The sequence below is a fragment of the Botrytis byssoidea genome (assembly GCF_014898295.1).
Source record: "Botrytis byssoidea strain MUCL 94 chromosome Unknown BBYS_022, whole genome shotgun sequence".
Lineage (NCBI taxonomy): Eukaryota > Fungi > Ascomycota > Leotiomycetes > Helotiales > Sclerotiniaceae > Botrytis > Botrytis byssoidea.
The window spans coordinates 128,799-154,343 of NW_024065863.1; the positions used below are offsets into that span (position 1 = coordinate 128,799).

General features: G+C 42.9%; 7 protein-coding genes across 7 annotated transcripts; 4 read left to right on the plus strand and 3 right to left on the minus strand.

Moving 5' to 3' along the window:
* Window positions 1-1,353: 1,353 nt before the first annotated feature.
* On the plus strand, window positions 1,354-7,261 carry EAE97_009429 (uncharacterized protein; the record flags this gene model as incomplete). Its single annotated transcript, XM_038879944.1, has 3 exons — window positions 1,354-4,264; window positions 4,317-4,777; window positions 4,823-7,261. The coding sequence occupies 3 exons, from the start codon at window positions 1,354-1,356 to the stop codon at window positions 7,259-7,261; spliced, it is 5,811 nt and encodes a 1,936-aa protein (XP_038729055.1).
* Window positions 7,262-7,918: 657 nt separating this feature from the next.
* On the plus strand, window positions 7,919-8,458 carry EAE97_009430 (uncharacterized protein; the record flags this gene model as incomplete). The annotated part of the gene is made up of 2 exons (XM_038879945.1): window positions 7,919-8,153; window positions 8,220-8,458. 2 exons carry the CDS (start codon window positions 7,919-7,921, stop codon window positions 8,456-8,458), a joined length of 474 nt encoding a protein of 157 aa, XP_038729056.1.
* Window positions 8,459-8,773: 315 nt separating this feature from the next.
* On the minus strand, window positions 8,774-9,466 carry EAE97_009431 (uncharacterized protein; the record flags this gene model as incomplete). The annotated part of the gene is made up of 3 exons (XM_038879946.1): window positions 8,774-8,905; window positions 8,987-9,127; window positions 9,293-9,466. The coding sequence occupies 3 exons, from the start codon at window positions 9,464-9,466 to the stop codon at window positions 8,774-8,776; spliced, it is 447 nt and encodes a 148-aa protein (XP_038729057.1).
* Window positions 9,467-9,714: 248 nt separating this feature from the next.
* EAE97_009432 (uncharacterized protein) lies at window positions 9,715-12,401 on the plus strand. Its single transcript, XM_038879947.1, has 2 exons — window positions 9,715-10,227; window positions 10,303-12,401. Exons 1-2 carry the CDS (start codon window positions 9,845-9,847, stop codon window positions 10,895-10,897), a joined length of 978 nt encoding a protein of 325 aa, XP_038729058.1. The 5' UTR covers window positions 9,715-9,844; the 3' UTR covers window positions 10,898-12,401.
* A 2,139-nt stretch (window positions 12,402-14,540) lies between these two features.
* On the plus strand, window positions 14,541-15,781 carry EAE97_009433 (uncharacterized protein; the record flags this gene model as incomplete). The annotated part of the gene is made up of 4 exons (XM_038879948.1): window positions 14,541-14,801; window positions 14,908-15,119; window positions 15,189-15,542; window positions 15,649-15,781. The coding sequence occupies 4 exons, from the start codon at window positions 14,541-14,543 to the stop codon at window positions 15,779-15,781; spliced, it is 960 nt and encodes a 319-aa protein (XP_038729059.1).
* Window positions 15,782-17,795: 2,014 nt separating this feature from the next.
* EAE97_009434 (uncharacterized protein) lies at window positions 17,796-20,001 on the minus strand (the record flags this gene model as incomplete). Its single annotated transcript, XM_038879949.1, has 2 exons — window positions 17,796-19,364; window positions 19,417-20,001. The coding sequence occupies 2 exons, from the start codon at window positions 19,999-20,001 to the stop codon at window positions 17,796-17,798; spliced, it is 2,154 nt and encodes a 717-aa protein (XP_038729060.1).
* Window positions 20,002-21,315: 1,314 nt separating this feature from the next.
* Window positions 21,316-24,451, minus strand: EAE97_009435 (uncharacterized protein). Its single transcript, XM_038879950.1, has 4 exons — window positions 23,068-24,451; window positions 22,685-23,016; window positions 22,542-22,630; window positions 21,316-22,248 (listed from the first exon to the last, which is right to left on the minus strand). The coding sequence occupies exons 1-4, from the start codon at window positions 23,727-23,729 to the stop codon at window positions 21,484-21,486; spliced, it is 1,848 nt and encodes a 615-aa protein (XP_038729061.1). The 5' UTR covers window positions 23,730-24,451; the 3' UTR covers window positions 21,316-21,483.
* Between the last annotated feature and the right edge of the window lie 1,094 nt (window positions 24,452-25,545).

Genomic DNA, 25,545 nt, shown 5'->3' on the forward strand with positions numbered 1-25,545 from the left:
GCCTGGGCAGGTTAGTATCATTGATCGTACAAGAAGGAAGGAGCGGCGTAGTAAGAGAAGGTAAAGTGATTCCGCTGGAAAGTTCGATAAAGAAGCGAGGCAAAAAGTTCAGCAAAAATTCTTGTGATTGTGTTTCTACTAGCTGATTTGAGGGTATTGTGAAAAAGCGCAAGAACTAATTATCATAGAGGGGGAGGTGGATACCTGTTGGTTTAATGGAAGGACCTCGTTCATCGCGGCAACGATAATTGAATTTGAAGATTCAGGGCCATCGTAAGTGATACGACTTCCAGCAGAGACGCAAAGACGAAGAATGCATGGCGATACTTTAATGGGTTGGAAGGTTAAGTGTGGTGATTTACTGCAAGCTTCCGGGTGCAGTAGAAAAAACATGGGAAAGTGAAAAGATCTTCGTGAGAACATGATGAGATATGGCCGGGTTGCCTTTTATCTCGTATAGGTTCACATTGTCTAAATATCCCCGGCCATGGATACCGTAAGAAGCATTCTGAATTCCAAAAATCACATCGCTTATGGGCTCCTTGAAGTACCTATTACTGAAAGAGCAAAGACTAAGAATACGAAAGATTCCACTCCCAAAACATGAATGTTTACTGGGTTGAGCAATGCTAATGAACTCGACAGCAATATGAGATGTATCACAAGTAATAACCTAGCTTATAGATGGTGTGACATAGTGGATACAGGAACTTTCCCGTCGTGTGTGCTTGACCAGTAATCAGACGAGGCAGACAAGGAAACTCAAGGCAAAGCAGCTTCTCAGGATGGTTTCCGACATCAGGTATTGTGATCAAGCTGTCACGATTACCTCCCAATACAGTGATATTCACGAGAGCTACGATGCGATCTGTACGACAAGACCGACGATCTCACTCGCAGGGAGACAAGTGACTAATCAATCGAAATCTAGTTGATTCAAAAGGTAACAGTATTATTCGAAGTGGTAAAATGTTGTTGAGTCCTGTCTCACCATGATATGTGACTTTGAGCCAGTGGTTAGCGACGATGTAAATTGCCGTCTTGAACTTTTTCCATACTGTAATCAGACAACCTGGTGAACCAATCTTAAGATTGATTGTGGGAGTTGATGCTGTAGCCTCGTATGGCCCGTGCACTGAAGGACCACACTTACTTAACCTTCTATATATTCCAGCCTTGTTCTTATTCGCGCCTTCTACATTCACGACGCGTTTCCTAGAAAGTGCTCAAAGGATGAAGGAGAGGCAATTATCGTAAATCCCTGAGATATATAAAGGTAGAGTGCGACAAACAAAATTGGGAAAATTATGGCAAATTGTATGCGTTCATGATTATTCACAATATTTCCAAAATATGGCCTTGGTCAATTCTCTAGGTCTACATCAACCTACAGGACTTCAATATGCTATTAAAGAAGGATACCTGACTGCAGATGCATCTAGTAGTTCTTACGACTGGTATAATGTTTGCGACGATGATACAGGCTCAGAAGTCGACGACGAACTATTAGTTACACCAAGATGTGTAATTTGGTCTCGGGGAGGGGTCTTTCGAAAAAGCTACAATTTTGATCTCGAGAAAGAACCAATTACACAGGCATTGTTGACCTCGTTTCCCAGCGTGGGACCGCTACCATCCAAGAACGGAACACCAAAGACACATCAGAAGGGCTCGAATACAAAGGAAAAGGCAATTGTAGTGTTCTTGAAGACGCAGGCGCATGTTTACTTTCTCTCTGGAACTAGTCATGTTATACATTTGCCATTTGAGGTCGAGTCTGCCACTGCAGCACCTATCGGTCTCATTATACAGCGAAAGTTACGTTCAGAAACTAATGTCGCAGCATCTATAAAGTTTCCACGAGTACCACCCAACTCCTTTGTCTCGTCTCAACCTCAACCATGGTCTGCGACAAGTTCAATCCAGTCCACCTTTTCCACTGCGGACTTAGGTGCCCCTATGCAGATGCCAACTCAAATGTCTACCCTAGGAGATTTGTGGGAACCTCCTTCTATTCAAAGTGATGCAAATTGGCCACGATTATTTTCCTTATCCGATCCATTGTCAGAAATGGGTTTAGTCGTTGCTCAGCCAGGCTTGTCTGATGGCCGAGTAAAGCGTAGGAGTTCCGGCAAGATATCAACATTGGACCCTTCGGAAGAGATTCTTCATGTATCTCGACCAAACGAATTTTCTGCCAAGGACTCAGAAAATCCTCTTATACTAGCCATCACTCTGAATCGCGAGACTAGTATGTATACTGTGTGGAAGCTGACTTATGTTGGGCAAGAACCAATACCAAACGGCAAATCTCGAGCTCCGAGTGGTGCAGCGTCGCGCCGACGAAGCTCATTCATGCCGGGTGGAACAGGTGCTACAACACCCATAGGAAATAGCCAGCAGACCATGCGAGAAAGCTTTGGTGGGGCTACCCCTGGATTTAAGAAAACTCCTGCGTGGTCTGAAGATGCGAAAAAAGACAAAAAGATCGATTTTGCCTCTACGCTTGATCCTGATTATGAAGGTGGTATTATGCCTAGGAGAAGCTCCCGACGTGTAAGCTCAATGCTAGCAAGAGCAGATTTATCGGCCTCACATGAACGAAATGCTTTCTCTGAATTGGCGACTGGTCATCAGCACAATGCAGGTCGACTTCGCGATTCTTTGGGGAGCCAGCATACCAGAACGAGTATTGGACTAAATGGGCAAGCTTTCTCTCAGCCCAGTCAACTGAGCCAGAGCGTCAATAGTTTCCTTGAAGCACCAGTTGACGAACTTCTCGATCAACTTCGTGCTGGAGGTGATTTTGGCGGCTTCAATGATATGGGCCTTGATGATGACGAATTTGACGCTCTTAGACAGGAAATCACCCTTACCAAAGTTTGTAGTGTCTCCGCCGAACATAGTAATCTTCGCTTTTCGAGTCAACATATACCAGCAAAGAGTCAATGTAAGATCTTTATATTGCCTGCACCACTGTCTGCGGCAGATGATCAGCAGGGAAATTCAATTGTCATATGTATTTTGGATTCAGATGAGAAGAAGCTTCTTGTTATGACTCTTAACACCAAAGTTCATAGAAGAGCCAATTACAATGACAATGAGGTTTCTCCAAATTCAGAGAAGGAAATAACATTAGTCAATCTAAAAGAAGTTATGAGAGCTCCAGGCGTGATCGATGCTTGCAAATTCGACGACGGCGATATATCTCGTATCCTAGTTTTGACTGAAACAGATGATGGTTTTGGAGAATTAAGTCTACAAGCCCCGTGGAGTATTCTCATGAAGGTGACTCTGCCGGCAAATTTCGTTATATACAACATTCGAAACTTGAGTCATGACCAATATCCACGTGAAAAGAGGGAAGGAAGCTTCAAGAGAGTGCTTAGTCAAGGTCCTCGTGCTTTGAAGGGTCTGCGTAACCCAAAACCTCGAGGGCTAGTCGATTTGGTAGATGACGAAGGCAAAATGCATCAGCTGCAAATACTCATGCAGCCACGCAGTCCTTACGTGGCCAAAATTCTTGAGGTGTGCACTAAAGTTTTACCAGGTGCAAGTGGAGGCGAAGGAATGCTTGTTACATGGTGGAATGCTATGAGGTGGCTTGAACTTGAATCTGTTGAAACTGCAGATGCAGAATGGACGTCTTTACTCATTGTTTTATTCTCCATGGTTATCAGCTTTAGTGCAGCCAAACAGCCTCAGAAGAAGGCTCATGCCACAAGAAAATCACGCACAGCATTATTACGATCTAGCAGTGGCGGGCAAGTTGATGTGAGTTGCTATGAGACTATGCTCAGTCGATTGGCTCCGTATGGAAATCCCATGCCGCCTTGGCTTAACAGCGGTGGATGGAAATGGCTTCTGGATGAACAAGAGGAGTCGGGAATTTTTTCTTCCTCTGAAACGGAAAGCCTTCTATCGACGACTAAGGACAAGGAAACCTTTACTAAAAGGCATGTGACTCTTGCACAAACCTTTTTCTACTCAAAATTAGGTCAAGAAGCGGTTACAGGCTATCTACCGACGGCGACAAACAAATCTCTTGAGCTTCGCCAAGCTGCTCTGATTGATATTCTCACCGCCTTGCATTTATTGCGCGAGGAGAGAAAGCTTAACACAATGACAGCCGACTCGTTTAGTACTGGCGTATCTACTCTAACACCGGTACTAACTCAAATAGTCCGATGGCTCAGGTGGGAAAGCTGGATCGATTTTTATGAGACTGAAGAAGCCTCTTTAGTAGATGCACCTTATGACATCGGTAAGCTTCTATACTCTATGTGCAAGTTGGAAACTGCTCACTATCTCCGTAGATCTCATTCTCGCAAATCAAGTTGCTGAGCCGTTTGATTGTCCATCAATTTACACATGGATTCAGGATTGTTTTCTTGGTCGAAAGTTGATGCCCTTTTTGACGCTTCAAGATATAGTGACACTAAGGTCTGCCATTCCTACTAGAGGCATCAGAGATCTTGAGCGATGGCGTAGCTCAACACCAAGAACATTGCAACTTGCACAATTCTTTTCATGCATGCAGGATGGATGGTCTCCTGTACAACTCGTAGAAGCACTGTCTGCTTCTGGAGTAGATAGCCTTTTTCTTGAGACTTTACCAGAGGCTATACTCGCACCTCTTCAAGAAGCGATCGTCGAATGTCAAAGTGAACCTCCAACAACATGGAGTCGAGAACTGCTTGCACTGGTTGGTCGTGAAGATGTTACTATGCTGTTAACGCCCGGCCGTTCGGCTCGAAACTTTCAGCCCTCTTTATTAGTGAGTTAAGAGTTCCATTATATCAACAAAAGCTAACATCTATAGCCACCCTCACATGAATCAAGTCTGGACGTTCATGCTATCTGCGCATCTACAACTGAGATTGAAACAACTGGAGCGTTCGATGGATCCGCCGAAGTAGATCGTCAAGCTATTACTCGGACCATCTTCAAAGATGACAGAAGAGTAAATGAAGCATCTAACATACTAAACACTTTCCGATCTACAGTTGCTCGTGTCAAATCCTCACCTGACTGGACAGAATCAGAATTGTTAGAAGCTCAAAAAGAGCACGCGCAAATGCTGGCTTATCGCACTTTGGCCATACCATCTGGCAAAGGATTACTATATTACAGTGCTCGCATCCCCCTTTTAACTCAAAGATTTGCTATTGGGGGTTTCAATCTAAGCTGTGTCATGAAACCAAATAATAATACCATAGGTGTTGATAAGAACGCATTTACCGAAGAAAAGGTCTGTTGGGCATTCTTCCACGCAGGCGTATCTGCTGGTCTTAGCATTTCTCGAGATGCAAAAGGTATTGATACTTCATGGATTCTGTATAACAAGCCACAACAAGATCTAAGTAACCGTCATGCTGGGTTCTTACTAGCACTTGGTCTTAATGGCCATCTTAAATCGGTAGCAAAATGGGTTGCTTTCAGATACCTGACACCAAAACATACAATGACATCTATTGGACTACTTTTAGGATTGGCTGCATCCTATATAGGGACTATGGATTCATTGATCACACGGCTACTATCAGTTCATGTGACAAGAATGCTCCCACCTGGAGCGGCCGAGTTGAACCTTTCTCCACTCACACAGACTACTGGTATTATGGGTATAGGCTTGCTATATTGTAACACCCAACATCGTCGGATGAGTGAAATTATGGTATCTGAGATGGAGCATATTGATCAAGAGGTTGATGAGGAGCCTTTGAGAAACGAAGGCTACCGACTCGCGGCAGGGTTTGCCCTTGGGTTTATCAATCTCGGCAAGGGCTCTGATCTGAAAGGACTTCACGATATGCGTCTCACAGAGAGACTCATTTCATTGGCTGCCGGAAGCAAGAAAGTTGACCTTGTACACATCTTGGACAAGTCCACGGCTGCGGCAATCATTTCTGTCGCTCTTATATATATGAAATCGGAGAACCAGGTGTTGGCTCGCAAGGTAGACGTACCAGACTCTGTTCTCCAATTCGATTACGTTCGACCTGACGCTTTTCTACTTCGAACACTCGCACGGCATCTAATAATGTGGAGCAAGATAGAGCCTTCACATAAATGGATTAAAAAGAGCCTACCCACTCCTTACAAGAGTCGAAGTTCGTTACAATGGATCAGAACCTTAACATCCGCAGACCTCCCATTCTACGATATACTAACTGGGCTCTGTTTCAGCATTGCTTTGAGATTCGCCGGTTCGGCAAATCTGACCGCGAGAGATATTCTATTGCACTATTTAGACGAATTTAGGCGAATATGTCAAATTGAAGCGGATTCCTTTGATAAGAAGTTAGCAAGAAATACCGTTCGCAATTGCCAAGACTTGGTGGCTCTTGGGGTAGCTACTGTCATGGCGGGCACTGGAGATATTGCTGTTCTTCGTAGACTTCGTTCAATGCACGGTCGTGATGATAGTGAAACACCCTATGGTAGTCATCTTGCAGCTCATCTTGCCATTGGTGCATTATTCTTGGGTGGTGGTACTTTCACTTTCGGAACTTCAGATAAAGCAATTGCCGCATTACTTGTGGCATTCTATCCGATATTTCCATCAACTGTTCAGGATAACAAATCTCACTTACAAGCTTTCCGTCACTTCTGGGTCCTAGCTGCGGAACCTAGGTGCCTCATTACACGAGATATTGACACTGATCAACCTGTTCCAATACCTCTTCAAATTACACTTCGTGATGGGAAAGAAGAAGAACGCCACACACCTTGTCTTATCCCGGAAATCAACCAGATTAAAACGGTTCGAACATGCAGTTCTGAGTACTGGAATGTTGTTCTGGATCTTGAGAGCAATAAAGCCCATGTGGAAGCATTCAAATCAACTCAAATTCTATACGTTCGTAAACGCCCAGCTCACGATGCTAGTACCAACGCATTCAAAGCTACTCTTCAAGCCTTAGACGAAGCTGATCAAACAGCAAATCAATCCCTTCAATGGCTTTTTAAACTCCCTGCTTTCTCAACACTTACTAAAGCGGAGAGGGCGTTAGTATTGCCACCGGATCATGGTGGACCGAGGGATATTCATGCAGGCGCAGAACAAACATCTGTGGACTCTAGGTTAATTCTTGAACATGCGACGCTAGATAGCGGGAATAAGGACAGATTATTAGGGTTAAGGTTGTTGTTTGAGTGGGCGGATAAAGCTATGGAGGAGGGAAGGGAGATGAGGTGGATTAGAAAGGAGGTGGTGCAAAGGTTAAGAGCAAGGGTATGGGTTGGTGAGATGGAGTAGATGATTTCATTTCGCAGTGGGCATAATCGAATGAATTAATGTGTTATGATGAATGGGAATGGCTTAACATGACGTTGAAAACTGAAATCAAAAGTTTTGCAGCATTGCAGGTATGTTCTATAGATAGAGGGTGTACAAATACTATTCTGTGGTTTTAAATATATCAGATATGAAGACAAGATATAAGTCTGTTTTCACTATCTATTTTTCCCCTTGCAATTGTTGTCATTTCTTATCCAGTTACTCATTCTAAGATGCCAACATTGAGGAAAATTTCAATGACCTACAAAGTAACCCGTCGCGAGGTCTGTCAAAAGCCCCTCTCTTCGCCGCTTACATCATGTTTGCTATTTAATGATTTAACATTCTGCTTTCAGCAACGAGGCCTCTTGATGACCATAAGCGACCTTTTCAATATGTTGAGTGCAAATTTTTCTTTTATTGATTCATGATGTATATTCAAAAAGAGACCGGCTCAATACGGGTTATGAAAGTCTTGGGCAATATCGTTGGGATATATAACTTGAATTGGTACCTGGTGTTGAAGAGGTATCCAAACTTGACTACATTCTCAGCTATATTAAACAGACAAACTATCGATTTTTTTCCTCAATAAATTTTCCTATCTTTGCGCAGTCAAAAATCTGAGTGGAAAAGATGAATACCTTGACCCTCATTACTTTCGTGGCATTGGTGATTTCGTGTGGCTTTGCGGCACCGATTGATCACTTTACCGAAGGTGACGCTTTTCAGTCAAGGAAGGGTTTGAATACCACTACTTCGCATGTTGAACGAAGTGGTTTGAATGCTAGTGATGCTCATGTCGCACGAAATGATTATCCCAGCGCGGGAGATGTGGTTCTTACTTTCTATGCCAGGAATGGTGATTCTTGTATGTATTTTCCGTTTTCTCTTCCCTATATTCCTCTCACCTCACGACTGACACCCTCTTCTCTAGTCCAACAAACTTTCCCTGTGGATGGAAACAACTACGTCATTGATAATCCCCTCAAAATCGCAAAGATAGTCGCGGAAGGAACGGGATATTGTGCGATCACGGGGTATTCGGGAAGTTTTACACAGACGCAGAATACGTGTGGTCCGTTGACGGTTAGTCCGGTTAGTGTGCAGGTTTGGGGACAGTGTAGTACAGCGTTGCCGGTGGAGGGGTATGGGTTGGATGTTGTGCCTAATTAGTGCAGAGATGAAAGAGAAAGAGACGGAGAAGGGTGGGAAAATTGGAAAATGGTGATCAAGCGACGATGATGTTTGGGTCTTACATGGTGTTCGTTTTGTTTCGTCGGATTGTCTGTAGAAGGAGCCTTATCTCTTTTTTTCTTTAGGAATAAGAGCCAGAAAGAATCGCCAATGAGTTGCAGCAATTGATTATTATGACAATACAGAAACGTACTGCAGATTCAATGACAAATAGTGTACATATCCTAGAAGACCCAACACCCCTCGCGACCCGATTGTCGTCCGAACCAAAACACCGTACCCTATTCACATTCTCTAAATAGTCTTTCCTCTACCAGGCGCCTCCTCAAACTTCTTCAGCCATTTCTCTTCTTGCTTGAATAATTCTACCGCTCTCATTGCGCTTGGAGAACCATGTTCTGGATCTGCGTTGCCTTCGAGCAATGCCTATCAATTATTAGAATCTAGCAATACCCCAATCCAGAGCCTCGAGAGAGTTTGACAGGAGAATAGAAGAGATTTGCATACCTCGACGACTTCAGATTCTCCCTTGAAGATAGCACCTGCTAAAGGAGATTGACCTCGATCATTTAATGAATTGGGATTCGCACCATGTTGAAGAAGAAGTCGAACGAGTGGTGCATGGCCGTGGTAGGCAGCTAACATTATCTATTTTCCATGTCAGAGAGCGTTCATTGAATGAATCAAAAGTTGTAGCATCGAAACTCAAATCATGTGAAAGAAGGGATGGCACGTGATGAGAGGTGAACAAGACTCGTTGGACGTCGTAGATGACAACACAATCAATGATTCTTCATTAGATCTGAAACTTACAAGACTATCGCCCTTCTCGTTTGTCATATTAGCCGGTAGTCCTCGAGGTAAAGCTTGTTCGAAAATCTCGATATCCCCATTCCGAGCTGAGTCGTACATCCTGGTTGCTAAAGCTATGGCTGCGGGTGGAAGTGAGGCGACCGTTGCGCCGTTTGAAGGGGTTGAATCGGACATCTTTGGACGACAGTTGAGAATTATTACTTCGAGGAGGGAAGGTCAATGATATTTCAAGTATTTGGTATTGGACGTCGAGTTTATATGTAAGATAACTATATGTATCTATCTATAGTTTTGATACAGTAAGATTCGAGGCTGAAGATGATTAATCTTGGTTCTGGATTGGTCTTGTGGATTTGATTAGCGATTCGTTCCATGAGTGATGACATAATTACATCGTTATATTTAGGTGTGTCTTCCTTGTACAATAACTCCATAGAATCCATCCGCTAGTACCCGCTGATATCCGCAACATACAAAGCTTCCCGAGGTTCTCTCCGCATTATATTGATATCAATATCCTCACTTCAATCTTCTCAATCCACAATCTTAAAAATGCGACCACTCCTCCAATTTTCCCTCAAATCTACGCTCCCAAAACTCGTCACCCCACGATTTTACTCCACTGCCAAATCAGGTCGACCACAATTCATTTCCTCGTTCCAAATCCCGACCCCGCATTCCAACGGTACCATCCGTGTTCTATCATTATGTCGCCCCGAAGCTCGTAATGCTATTAGCATTCAATTGCTACAAGAATTGCGCGCGCACGTAGATGACATTGCGGCGGAATATGACGCAGAGGGAAATGAGATAAGGAAGGTTAGGCCGCAGGGAGAAGATGGACCAACGAGAGCTTTGATCATTACTAGTGAGGTTGACGGGGTATTTTGTGCGGGGGCGGATCTGAAAGAGAGGGCTACTTTCACACCTGAAATGTATGTTTTTGTTCGTTCACTTGGTCATTCAATTGCAATACAAATTAAAAACTAATCATAACTAAACATCAATAGGACACAAACATTCCTCAATAATCTACGCTCCACATTTACAAAACTTTCTGCACTTCCGATTCCAACCATCTCCGCAATTTCCTCGGTTGCTCTTGGCGGCGGTCTCGAATTGGCTCTTTGTACGCATATGCGTGTTCTTGCTTCTACGGCCGTCGTTGGATTGCCAGAAACGAGACTTGGTATAATACCCGGCGCGGGCGGAACGCACCGACTTCCAGCTTTGATAGGGATCGGAAGAGCGCGGGATTTGATATTGACGGGGAGGAGAGTGAGTGGTCCGGAAGCGTATTTTCTAGGTATTGCGGACCGCTTGGTTGAGGTTAAGGAGAACGAAGGGGAAGGCGAAGGAGAAGGAAAAGAGAAGGGGGATATGATGAAGAGGGCTAAAGAAGCGGTTTTGAGAGAGGCGGTTCACTTGGCTGGGACGATTTGTGAGGGAGGCCCCGTGGCAGTAAGAAGTGCATTGAAAGCTGTTGGCTGGGCGAGGGAAGATGTTGAGAATGATATGTATGGAAGAGTTGTAGGGACGGAAGATAGAGATGAGGCGTTGGCTGCATTTAGAGAGAAGAGGAAGCCTGTTTTCAAGGGGAGATGAGGGGCTCATTGATTAACATGAACTGAAATTTGTGAGGGATCAAATTTGATATTTATCAAGCGGAGTCATGGTAAATAGTAAAGCTGAGATGAAGCTGAAACTAGCCAGAAAAAACGGGAGGTTAGATGGAAATCGATATCATAATGAGATATGAATATGGACTGGAAGTTCGCGTCTTGGGCGTCTCGGTTACAGATTGAAAATATCAAGAAAATGAAGGGGTACCTGCTATGTTGCATTATTCAAATACATTGCGTACACCAAGATTAGATTGGATGTCACACATGATTATCTGGTCATTCTCTCTTCTTCTTTTTGAAGATTATCTCTGGCCTAGGGAAACTTTCCTGTCGATAACCACTTTTGTGAAGTTTGTTAGCTTGGTAAGAATAGTCTGAGGAATTGGGTTCTACATCATCGTTATACGACTTATCACCCTTCTGTTTTATCAACTTCAGTCGGCTCACCCAGTCAACTTATACTTTCCATCTCTCATCACCATCCCTCTTTTACTCCCTCAATTATTCCTTCCAAGTACCCAACGCCAACTACAGCAAACGTAGCTTCTAGAGCCTACAGTGTCTCAGGACTGGGAGTTCTATAATTCATTAAATTCACCACTAAAGCTGTGATATAAGGAGTTGTGTCGTACGCGTATACACTTCGTGCTGGCATCGGGCTTGGGATTGGGATTGGGATTGAGCATTTGAATCTCGTTTGGGGAGAGTGAAGAAACTGTGTAGGAAAGGGTAAGTTGGTGAGGGTTTAAGGAGCGGAAAAGAGGGAGAGGGGAGATGGGAGATGAGAGATGGGGGTATGTTTCATAATTTTTAGAATAGAAAGGATACGCAGATGTGGATATTAGAACAAGAGGAAAAGAAAAAAACGGAAAAAAGAAGACCTACCTATCTCTCGCCTATGACTCTCATTTCTAAGTTCGTAATTCTACAATGATGAACTACTTTTACCCTGATGTTTACTCAAGCTCCATTTCGCAATTGTAAACTCAGTGAGTAAATAGCTGTTTAGCAATGATTGGTTGATTTGCTCTTATCCCTAATATTAAGGGCAGCGGGAAGGATGCTGATGGAAGCTCTGATTTAGTTATGGATTGATGTTGGACGGGAGATGAGAGCTTTGAGATGGCAGTTGAGGTTTCGCGAAAAAGATGGGAAAAGGAGGAGATACAGAGATGTTGTAGTAAAGGGTTTGTTAGATTAGATGGTGGAATTCGAGAAGGATGTTATCTTTAATGAGCTGAATGCTGGTTGGAATATTGCTGTAGGGGAAGGAACATCAAGAGGAAAGTGAAGAAGTAAACGACTACGAGATGTAAGATCAATTGACCATCTAAATTGGCACTTCCGGTAACGTTGTGATATCTCTGTAGTTTAGTCCAGCGAATACGCATCTTTTGATCTCTATAGACACTTCTGTTCGATGTCGAGTTGGAGTATGATATTTTATCAGGACACACTTGAAGAATCTGGAGCGTTAGTAGCATGCTATTCAGGGCAATATGAACATCCTTTTATTGAACAAGAAAGCTCTGATCATATTTATATACATCCCTGATGATATGAGCCGATATCTATAACCACTGGATATACGAATAATGGACCATGGCTATCGGGACTACACAAGAGATCCAGATACGGTGCCGCGGGGAACTTAGATAATAGTGGAAGTTGACAAAGATAGAAAGATTGGAAAGGTTTCACAGCTTGGAGATTGACAGCAAAGTAAAGACAATCGACGCCTACAGCTGGCATAGCAAAATCTTGACGTAAAAGAGAGAAGATAACGTGAAATAGCTGACTCGACTTACGAGTATATACATAAACATCAAATTTCAGACCAGGCATGTGAATTCTATCATGCAGAATAGGAGAGTAGTATCATTCAGTGTACTTCAATCAAAGTTCAGAATGCTTATCAGAATTTTGATTCCAGACCACTCTTTTCATTCGTGCGCTTCCAATTCCAAACTTTCTTCTGTAATGTTTGGAACTAATCCTACTCTAGTTTACTAGTTTATTCCCAACTTCACATAGAGTAAAAGCAAAGTTTAAAATCAACATCCAACTCTAACTCAGGGCCGGGCCGCCATGTTAGTTAGTGTGTATTCCAGATCAGATGAACAATCATTCGTACGTCGAAGCGTAACAAAAGTCCATGCGCCACTTACTCGAACGTCACAGTTAACCTTACGGAAGCAAGCTTTCGCTCCAATTATATCGTACCCCCATTTTTGCATTTCTCCTCGTTGTTGTTCCTGTAAGCTTACCGAGTTCACCATAGTCCGATTCCAAAAGAGGAAATGTTTGTTTTGAAGACAGTGAAGTAGACAAGCAGATAAATGTAAGTGGACCAATGAAAAATCTCCTATTTTCTGAGCTATCAATCCAAATCTATACCCGTAACGATATTCCCGCACCTCTCATCGAGCTTTACGAAACTAAGGAGATGGATTCCGCACTATTTGTTTTCCTATCTCGAAGTATCGGAGAGGAAATTCACGTATTATCGTTTTTGTCCACCCTCATTCGGACATTTCTACATGCATCAGAGATTGCAAGTTCCTTGTTGTGGGGTACATAGCGTTTGTCCCGGGGTTTTTAAGTTCCACCTCATCGGCATTTCCAGGGCCCAATGGAATTCACAAAGTGACCTTACCACTGCGTACCTAGTCGAAGACTCGCTACAAGCAACAGGGTTCTTTTCTCCATGTTCTATTTGGGGCAAAATAATGGGACAACGTGATACTGTGAAGATGGAATCCACCAATTGTCTTGAGTCAAAACAACGGAACGGATCAGACGGAATGGGAGTGATAACATAATAGCAAGCGCTAGATAATATGATGTTGAATCGCAAGTGGTCGGCTAAAGGATAATCTACCACGTGAACTCCGCAAGATGCAGGAGTGATGAAATTGATGCGACTACTTTCACGGCAAGGCCTTAGAAACGCACCAAAGGTACGGCAGAGAAATAAATACCTCGATGCCGAGATGAATTTCCATCTACACATGTCGGCTTTCAACATGCCAAGAGAAGTTTCTCCGGTTCTTATTTCCGTAAACTTTATTGGTGCGCTTTTCACATTCTGGATACCTGGGGTCAGTTTCTATTTAGAGTTATCAGGCACAGGGCAAGGAGATGATTACTAGGACCGCGTGCCAGGTGGATCAGCACTGGGGGAGATATTCTCTATACAAATCGATTTTCAAGATGCATGTAGGATCCACCAGTCAAAAGCTTAGGATGCTCGGATGTTCGGTCACTTATTTGACATAATATTGATTCGAGGGAATGAAGAGATGTGGCGGCTGTGTGAGTGTATGTAATCAGAGATCTTAGTTCTTGTATGATTGGGCTATTATGACAAGGAAACTAAGGTTTGAGGGTGCCTGAGAATGGGACGGCTATTGATTAGTTCCATATTAAGTACATGGAGATGCACCTCTAGTAATATTCTCTCGGCAGAGTAGTCTATCTGACAGACAGGCAAGCAACTACGGAAAATAGAGAGAAGGCCCGGGATGAGAAGTACTTCAGTATATCCGCACTACATATAAGCTTCAGATCTCCCTCACAAACTGTTTCATCTCATCTCCTCACCATCATCATCCTATCTCATCATGTTTTCTCGGATTCTCCTCCCGATTTTGGGGCTTCTTAATCTCGTTGCTGCATATGCAAATCCAGGTGCTTGTTCTGGCAATTGCTACGCTCATGACCCTGCTTTGATCCAGCGTTCAAGTGATGGCACTTGGTTCAAGTTCAATACCGGAAATGGTATTGGTATTTGGAAAGCTACTGCATTGGCTGGTCCCTGGACCTATGTTGGTGATGCTTTGAGTAAGAGTAGCATTGATTTGACTGGAAACAGTGATCTTTGGGTATGCTTCCTTCCCTTGACTCCTTCAATTCATGTTATTCTCTCTACTTGTGGTTCAATTGAAGAATAAATCAAAGATGTAAAATGACATACTGATGAAAATATAGGCACCTGATGTTCATCTCGTCGGCTCAACTTATTACATGTACTATGCAGTTTCGAGTTTCGGTACCCAAGACTCAGCAATCGGAGTTGCAACCTCCGCCACCATGGAAGTAGGATCATGGACCGATCATGGTGCTACTGGTGTTACATCGTCATCCGGTAAACTTTACAATGCTATTGATCCTAATCTTATCTTGGTCGGCAGTACCTATTAGTTCGTCTCTCCTTCCTATCTTTTACTCCCAATCCCCCACTCCCACACAAACTAACTCCCAACCCACAGTCTCAACTTCGGTTCCTTCTGGGACGACATCTACCAAGTAGCCATGGCCTCAACTCCCACCAAAGCCGGCAGTTCCGCTTCCTACAACCTCGCTTATAATTCCACCGGAACTCATTCAGAAGAAGGCTCCTACATGTTCTACTATTCCGGATACTACTACCTCCTCATCTCATCTGGTATTTGCTGCGGTTACGATAAAACCAAGCCTGCTCAAGGCGCAGAATATAAAATCATCATGGGAAGAAGCAAAACTGCAACCGGAAATTTCGTGGACCAGAGTGGAAAGGCTTTGTCGGCTGGTGGTGGAACAACTTTGTTGGCTAGTCATGGAAATGTTTATGGACCCGGTGGACAGTAAGTTTCTTTTCTTCTTGTCGGAATATCACCTCGAAGACTGTTTTCTATGTGTGAAACATTTTGGTGGCTTGATATACACATGCACATACTAATTATAAACTAGGGGTGTCTATCTCTCATCCTCCGGCCCACTCCTCTACTACCACTACGCAAACCCAACAATCGGTATCGCAGATGCAAATTATCTCTTCGGATATAATTATCTCACTTTCACCAACGGATGGCCTTCGGTGTAAATCATCTCTGGTTTTCTCTCGTTCTCATACTATATGATTGACCCTCATATCCAAATTGAGAATCAGAGAGATTTCGCCAGAGGACTTTGAAAAGAGGGGCCAGCAAAATATTTCTTGAGAGTTGAATTTTCATCGCTGGATGAACGACTTCAAGAAGGGGATGAGGAAAAGATCTTGTATATACTTTTATGGTTTGATGGGAGATTCGTTGTACATACATACATATTTTTATATATAGGGTATTTATTGGTGTTTATACGAGTAAATATACTTGATTTCATATCCACTGACTTTGACCCTAACATAAACTCATTCATATGCGTCTCTTTTGTATCATCACTAACGAGTTAAATACTTGATTGCTTTTTCTCCCGAACATTCAGACGGATACTTACTCTATGGTAGATATATTGAAACGAAGGTAATCTTACAAATTCTATCAAACGAATCATGTAATATTGAGATCACCAGATACCATTCCAACACTCGAGAAATTCTATACTATACTATATTATACATCAAATAATCTCCATCCAAAACCACCATTTCAAACCACAAGCAAGCCAGCCATTAATTAGAAATATCACTCACTACTACTCTAAATAACAATCAACTCAAGCCTAATACAATATATCAACACAATCCAAAGAAAAATCTTGATTATCAATGATTATCATTAATTTCGATATCGATATACTACTCGTACAACATCCATCTATCTACCTACATACTCGAATACTTACTATAAAAGATTACATACACATTCCGTATACGTAGTATTTAAGAATAAAATCACTACCTTTAGAATTCACATTGCATCCCATTCCATCCCATTCCATATAATATCAAATGCGATATCACAAAAACAAAAACAAAAACAAAAACAAAAATATAAAAACATTAACATCACTATCACCATCACCATCACCATCACCAATCCTTCTCCCAAAACTCAATCCCACCAAAATACCAATAAACTCCAGCTGTTCTTATCCCCAATCATCTGCAGTGCAACATCCCATAACTCTTCCTTCCTTGTTGTGCCTACTCGAAGCGATCTTCCGCCTTCCAATTTTCAATTCTTCCCAAAAATAAACTACGTGAAATATAATATATAAAATATACTATACAAGATATTCTCTACCTAAACCAAAATCTTTCACACAAAACAACACTCATCCCTATTCAACTTCTCTTTCTCACAAATCTTTATTTCTCCCTCCTCCTTTCCCCCTATGTCAGAAATCTAGAAATCTAGAAATCTCGAACCTTACATTCTTTCCTCGCCTCCTATTCCTCAACCCTCTTCTACTTTTTCTTCACCCCTCCCCTTATTCCCCTCACCCCTCGCCTCCGCATTCCCTTCCTTTCCTTTCCTCTCCTCTCCCAAAACTTAACCCAACTCAACTCAACTCATCACATCACATTACATTACATTACATTATTTATTCAATACTCCCTTACTTTCTTCCCCCTTTATCCTTCATCCTCCATCCATCGCCCCTCATCCATTATCTATTATCCATTATCCTCAATCCTCAATCCTATCAATTCATACATCGTCTCATCTTTCATCTTTCATCTTTCATATCTCATATCTCATATCTCATATCATTTCTAATTTTTCATTTCCATAATGTATATCTGCATACTATGCCATCCACGATATTCACGCTACCAGCACTTAACAATCCACTGCACCAAATTGACGAATCCCGTCCATCCGTTCATCCATCGTACATACAAATCATTGATTTTTAACCCACTTGACCACCTTTCGACCTTCAGGATCAGTGCTTTCATATCTCATGACTCAACGCCACGCCCAGCATACCCACCCATCCGTCCATGCACCATATGAAATCCAGCGCCTTGGATTGACAGACCCATTTTCACCACTATGATATAAAACAAAAAGGTTGATATGAAAAAGTTTTTCCAAAGGATTTTCTAACTGGCCAATTCTCTACATCAAGCCTCTCCTCCCATTCTACATCACTGCACCCCCAAAGATCTACTCTCTATCAAGTGCATCCAACTCCGCTTGAACAGCCCCTTTAGTAGCAATCTTTTTCACTTGCGTATCCTCCAACTTCTCACCACCAGCTCTCCTCATTTCCAAATCCTCAATTGCTCTAATCTTCTTTTGTAATCCTCTCTTCTTCTTAGCAGATGGGCTGCCATCACCACCTGGGCTTGTGACCGACAATTCCGGTGTTGAAAATTGTTGGGTTGGAGTAATTGGTTTTTGATTCGAGTTGATTGAAAGATTCTTCATTCCACCTGCACTGGTTGGTGTACCTGCGCCTCCATTTGGAGATACGCCTCCATTTTGACGTTGGTTTTGATGGGGGTGAGGATGTTGATGAAGGTTGTGAGGACCACCGTTACCATGAGTTCGAAGCTGAGATGGAGATCGCATGTTGTTGTTACTCTTTGAGCGACTACGTTGACGATCTCTTCGATCTGGGCTACGATCACCACCTGGACCTCTTGGAGCATCTGGAGTTCCAGCACCAAGACCACCTGCTTTAGCCTCTGCATCCTTTGCTTTCTTTGCTTCACGCTTCTTCTTGTTCTTGAGTGCGGCCTTGGAAAGATTTTCATCTTCAACAGCACCTGGAACGGCAGGGGCGGCTCCTGGAACAGCGTTCTCGCTTAGATCAGCACCAGGGACTTGTCTACGAGATCGACCAAAGCCATTTGTGTTGACCATTGATGTACCATTGCTGACGAAATGAGCAGATCCACCTTCATCTTCACGCTTGAAGTGAGATGGGGTAGCTTGACCACGTGCTCCAGGGGGACGATAAGCTCCTGCTGGCTTGGATGGTGTTTTCACAGTACCCAAGTAAGCGACGGCCGACGAATGTGGTTGAGGAACTGGGCTCAAGAAGTCTCCGGCTGGGAAACTTTCGGGGCGCTGTGGCCTCCATGTAACGTGGTATAACTCGACCATATCCTCGTTGTACATAATTCCACCAGTGACGTGCCATAATCGAATACCGTTATCAACTCTCAATCTAGGACTGGTTGTAGCTGTCAAGATATACTTGCTATCAGGACTCCACTCGCAAACACTAGGATTTCCACCTTCAATTGTGCAAATCTTTCTGTAATCCTTTTCGACATCGTAGATGTCCATTTGACCAGCCAAGTTTCCGAAACCGGCCACCAAAACAAATCGACCAGTAGGGGAGAACAAGATCGTGTTTCTAGGACCAAGGGGGAATGTATGAATAGCAACAGCCCGTTGGTTAAAGATGGTTGTCTTTGCTGGCATGTAACCGTAAATAACACCAAATTCTTTCGAGTTTGGTGACCATGAGACATCGTGAATTGGGCCCTCCTTGTCAAGAGTGATTCTAGAATCGAATCCACCATTTGCGCTCAACACATACAATGTAGTCTCTCCGTAGTAACTCTTGTTCGACTTATCAACATCTGTTTGAGCGAGAACAATCAAAGTTGTGCCCAATTGGTTCCACTTCAATTGAACCTTGTCGCCCTTGAAAAATGTCTTTTGTGAAACCGGGGCATTGAATTGAGGAACGTTGAAAACCTTAACGGAAGATGGTTGACCCTGATGTGATCTGTTAGCAAACCTCTCAACTTAAAAATTCAACATTATATACCTTGCGCTCTGGAACGAAGACAGCTACAGAATAGTTGTTTCCGGGAGAAACTGCAAAATCCGCAACACCCTCAACACGAAGCTTGTTCCAAACTGTACGCAAATCTCCACTTTCGTAGAATTGAACCTCATTCGTAACATTTCGGGCGCAATATTTCTCATCGAAAGTATATTGAAGGTTCCAGCCGGTTTGCGATTTTTGCACAAATCTCCCAACAACTTCCTTCTCAGCTCCCTCCGCGATTTCCTCCACCGTACGCCAGATCTTCAAGTTCTTGACCGCATCACCGTTCTCGTCCTTGGAGGGTCTTTCCCAGGTAATGACGTATGAACCGAGGGGAGAGAAGCCCAATTCGTAAACATTCGGTGTAGGAAGGGTAGTGATGATGCGACCAGCATTTGTGTCAATGACAGACACTCCGTCAGTAGAAGCCCAAGCAAAGTACCGACCGCATGGCGAATAGGTACAGCAGCGAGAGTTACCTTCGGGTCTCTGGAAACCAGGCAAAGGTTGATAGACGGGTGCGGCATCCAAGATACCAATCCCCTTCAGTGTTCTGTATGCAATTTGTGTCGGAACTGCCATGGCTAATGAAAGTCACAGTAAAATTCTTTTCGGTAACAAATTGTGGATATTGTAAAGTCTTCTTTGTCGTGCGGGATGTCCTTAGGGGTTGGATTCGAGATGGCTTGAATGTCGAGACGAAATCCTTTTAATGGGAAGTTGTCTTGATGGAAGTGAATCGAATGAGTTCTTCGAAAATCTCGAGATTGATGTTGTTGTTCGTTGTGGGTGGGCGGTGACTGTGCGAGAAATTTGTGGAGAAAAAATTGGTAAGGCTATTTTGTTTAGGTTATTGAGATGATGTCAAAATAGATCAACAAATGTTTTTTTTATGTAATTTCTCGATTTGATTTTCGTCAAGTCGACCGTACGATGAAGAAGAAGATCTTTTAAATTGTGTGTATAATTGTCTTGACACTGATGAAGGGATTTTCGGGAGAGTACCGTTGAAATTGAGCGTGTGTAGAGAAGAAGGGAGAAGGAAAGAAAAAGGTGGAAGGTAGAAGGTGTTGTTTTGTATTCTTTGTTTAGTTTGTCGCTTGCGCTAGTTAGTATAAGTAAGGCTGAAGGTTTGATGTGGATGTATTTAGATGTGGATGTGGATATGGGTGGGAGGACAACAACAATCCTTTACATCTATTATAGTACATTGGTTGATACTCAATAGAAACTTACGGTTGATCTATAATATCTAGTTTTGAATGATATTATAAGTGAGTAGTAGTACCGGGTTGATCCTATATGAATAAGGTTTGATACACCTCAGCCTTGTATATACCTATACATAGGTACTATCAAGAACCGATCTTCATAGTATTTTCCCGCTACCTATTCACCACAACCCCTTTATATTGATTCACGCCAAACTGATTACACGATGAAACTCATCACATTTACATCTTTATCTCCTTATACTTCTCGCTCCATCACATTACCAATATCACTCGAATTATTATAATCTTTCTCTCGAAAACTTTTCACTCAGCCTCCACAATCTTATATCGTACTATCCCAGCATTTTAAATTACCGAAGTCTAGCGCTCTTGATACCTACCGACTGTCTCAGAGACTCCATAAGGCTGATGAACCATCCTCCCGTGTCTTCAGACGTCTGGACTATAGTTCATTTTAAATTCTGAATTTTGTATTTCGGATTTTGGGGAATAATAATATCATTTCGATAACCCGTTATTTCAGATCAATCCCACTCTTCTCGCGCATTCATTTCGATTCATAGGGCTGAATGATACTTATGTGATTATTGGTGGCTGACCATTCATACCATACCCAATTGACCTACAGATGACCATTCGGTTGTCTCTGCCCATTTTGCAGACCCAACATGAATCAAAGATACTCGAAATGCAATTCCGAAATACCATAAGTTCAAACATTATTCTATTATTTTCTATCGTTGGGTATCATCCGCACATGTATATCACTTTTACAATCATTAACTCATCCCTTATCGACACATCTCGAAGATCATCCACACTCATGCCATCACGCCTTTTCTTCCATCCCAGTCACAACCTCATCCCCCTTCTCCATGTCTTTCTCGCTTGTTCTCATCACTCCTCCATTTTCTGTATCCATCGCCGTTTTCTTTTCCTCCTTTCTCTTCGCCCTAGCAGCTCTCTTATCATTTCTCTCCTGTTCCTCCCTCATTTGTTTGATCAACGGACTCTTCGCTCTAATCTTGGATCCCCATTTATAGAAAATGAAAGGAATTGGAATGAGTATGACCTGTACTAATCCCAGGAGAGTTCCAGCCCATTGCGGATTAAGCGCGCCGTACATCGCCGGCCCAGCCAATGGTAGTGTACCTCCAACAATTGACCTGACCACACTATTTCCCGCCAATGCTGATGCCGAATAAATACCATATGAGCCGGCCAGATAATTTGTTCCGTAGATGAATACCAAAGTATTCCCTGCCCCAAAAGGTATTCCTGCAAGAATAGGCCAAATCCAATGAATCGTGATGGGAACGCAAGTCCAAGAAAACCAGATTTGACCAATGGGACATAAGACAGCTGCTATACAAATAATGCTGACTGAAGCTTCAGGCGGGACTTTTCCGGTCTCAGGGTCTTTCTTGTGCGAGTTGATCATTTTGCGAATGAGTGGTTCAGAGATAATTCCGAGCATGGTTCCTAATCCGATTCCTAGGAAAGCAAGACCAGTCTGGCCAAGACTCCATCCACGCATGTCTGTGAAAATTATCGGGTATGCGACGAAACAAAGATAAAGGATACCATAGATGATCTAAGCGTACTGATTAGTATAAATTGCTCCCGTGATATAAGCATCATGGCTCAATTATTCTTGTATATCAGGTAGAGTTCCCAATAACCCGAACGATAGTTTCGACAATAAGATACTTTCAGTGTCTGGATTCAAGCAAGTCGTCTTGACAGCTCGAGAGAGTGATCCATTGTGAATCTTGAATTGCTTTCAGACACCGAGAGCTCCAACTATGAATCTGCAGTCTGGACTATTGGAAACTTGATATTACAGTACCAAAGTTGACGAAGCTAATAAGTTATGAGAAAACTTACAGCAATATACGTATTCCAAAACCAAAGAATTGGCTCGGTGAAACTTAGGACAAATGGTCGAGAAAGATTGATCTTTAGGATCTCAAAGACTATAATCAAAAGTCAGTGTCTGTCAATAGATAAAAATGTCACCATTCACTCACAGCTTTTCTTTTGATCGTATCGACACCAATATCGCTCATCGCCCGTTTCTTTTCGCATTTTCGCTGCTTTCTTGATCAAAATGACTGGTGCATAAGTCTCCTTGACAAATCCGCACGCTATCCAAGCGCATCCGGAAAGTATCATCACAATCCAATTTGTCCATCTCCACCCTAGGTATTCTGCAGCAAAACCACCAATAAGAGGTCCCGTTACTGGACCATTCATTGGCCCGATACTCCAGATACTAAAAACCAATGCACGATATTGGTCGGTTGTGATATCTGCAACTGTTCCAGGGGAGTTTGAAATCATAGCAGCACCTGCAAGCGCTCTGTATCCATATTAGTATCGAGGAAACGTGACGAACGGCTTTATAACGTACCCAACAAACCTAACACCCAAGACCTCCCCTAAAGAAGTTGCTAAAGCACACGGTAGAACCATCAAAGAGAAGAAAGCCAAAGATCCAATATAAACTGGTCGTCTACCCCAAATCTCACTCAATGGTGCAAGAACCAAACTACCAGTCGCTAACCCTAGTAAATATGTCGTCACACCCAATGTCGCCAATGGTTCACTGGTGACGGAGAATTCTTTCATCATTCCTGGCATACTGGATGTATAGGACGAACTATACAAAACCGTAGACCATGTCGCAAAACTCACGGCAAAAATTGTATAAGATCGATACCACAAAGGCCAATTTCTGGGATCATCAGGATCATTGTCTTCAAAATCAACTTCGAATGATGGGTTTCGTGATCCAGTAGTCGCGTATGATGTACCGGTCCTCGTGTAACTCAATTGAGCATGTGCAAGTTGTTCGGCAACCGTTTCAAGATTCGGTGTGAGAGCGTGTTCGAGAGGAGCAAGAGGATCACTATGAATCGAATCGGATGATAAAGATGTGATAGAAGGAGCATGCGAGAGCCGAGGGTAGTGGTTTTCATGATCTGATAGTGAAGATGCGAGAGTTACAGAAGCTGTATTTGAGGATTTGAAATCATGGAGATCATCCTTCTCAAGGCCTGTATCGTCCGTCATATCGAAGTGATAGTGCAAAGACTTGTGGGAAAATAAGTCTTCTCCTTATTCTTGTCACCCAAACGTACTTAGGAAGAGGTGCACAATGCGCTTTGATATTCTACTCATGAAACTTTGATTTATTAAGAAATACTACGAACAGTAGTGAGTAAGTAAGTAAGTAAAGATATTAGAACTGCAAGCCACTTTTCGATGGAGAGGCAATCATTTATGAATGAGAAAAAGCGAATGCATCCATCATGTGAAAATTTGTGGGCATTGAGGATCTTTAAAGGTCGAGATGACAAACTTCGCAATCAGGCAATCTGGTACCTACCCCGGTTCCAGTGTGCAGATCCATCGCGGCCACTAATTCCGCTCAAGCTTTTTTTTGTCCGCTAGGCAAATCTTGCTCAAAAGATAGAGCAGTACCTGGGACAAGTACCTACCTAGTACGGAGTGAGTGGTCGAGGATTCCGCGAGATAGTCGAGGTGGTGACTCGCGAGTGAGGAAAAACTGGTGGCTAAGTTATCATATGCTGACTGTCCGAGACCTGTCATGTATTTTCATTTCGTGTTTCCACTTTTGATACGAACTTCGTGTAAGCACTCAAACACTTTACGTGAGGTTGATCAAAATCTGATTCTCTACGGGGAGAGAGAATCGTGCTTAGAAGCATCCATCAAAAGTACATGGGCCATTGAATATCTTTCGATACTTTGGGGAGGAGGGGGATCGGAAGTCCTGATGCACATATGCAACATGCAATATGTAATATAATACGGATAAATATCAAATGGCGTTGTTGAGAAGATCTCGGTGGTGTGATTCATTGTAGAAGACGGTGTGATGATTGATAGGTTCACCACTGTACAGTGAGTGAGTGGGATTGGAAGGGGAGACGATATGCCAAGCTTGGTGCCGATATCCGTTCGAACCGCCAATCTAGGTAGCTTCAGTACTTGCTGGGTTGCTGGGTGCATGCGAAGGGGAAGGGGAAAGAAAACACATCCGCTCTGTCAATGATAACTTGATAAGGGCTTTAGCCCACCAGTGGCCCATGTTAAGTATGATTAATCACAGATTCACAGAAGGCTTTTGTCGAATGACTCAAAAGGCTGAGGTCAGGATGATATCCACGATTCGATAAAGCTTCGCTCAAAAGTTTAAAAGTTGCGAAACCGTGTGCCGAAGAGAAGACGACACCAATGCAGGAGCTTGATCTGATGATCTTCAATACTTTGTATCGAAACTCGATAGCCACTATGTCGAGCCGAAGAAAAGACGATACTAATGCAAGCACGTGGCAAGGAAAGGACTTGACGTGTCTGTGTTTGTGTTTGTTCAAGTTGAAGACGAAATTCGTATCGGTGTGGCTTTCTGTCCCTACCTAGTAGTTTTCACGTCTCCTTCATAGAATCTCAATCAGTCTTCCTCAATTGAAGTCGCAACTGATATGCCTCAGGTGAATGAATGTAAGATCTTCAATGCTTCATATTGAAGACGGTGATGTTTTAAGCCGAGACCCGCAGATATCCTATCATATCATATAACGTCGTTTCAATTTTTATTTATGGAGAACATGGAGAAGTTTCAGGGGATTCTAGACTTTCGGGACTTGAGAAGGAAATCTTCCCCGGTGAACTTCAATCCACATTCAACAATTCTCCAAAATTGTCTGGGCTTCAAAATTCCAAAGCTTATCTAAGCTCCTCCGGATTAACAACGGCTAATCCAACATGCGGCCGCTCGGATCACGTGTGATGAAACTGTACGCGATTGACCGTGTTGCTATCAAGCGCAATTTGTTGTCGCGACTGGAGAAGCAAGCAAATG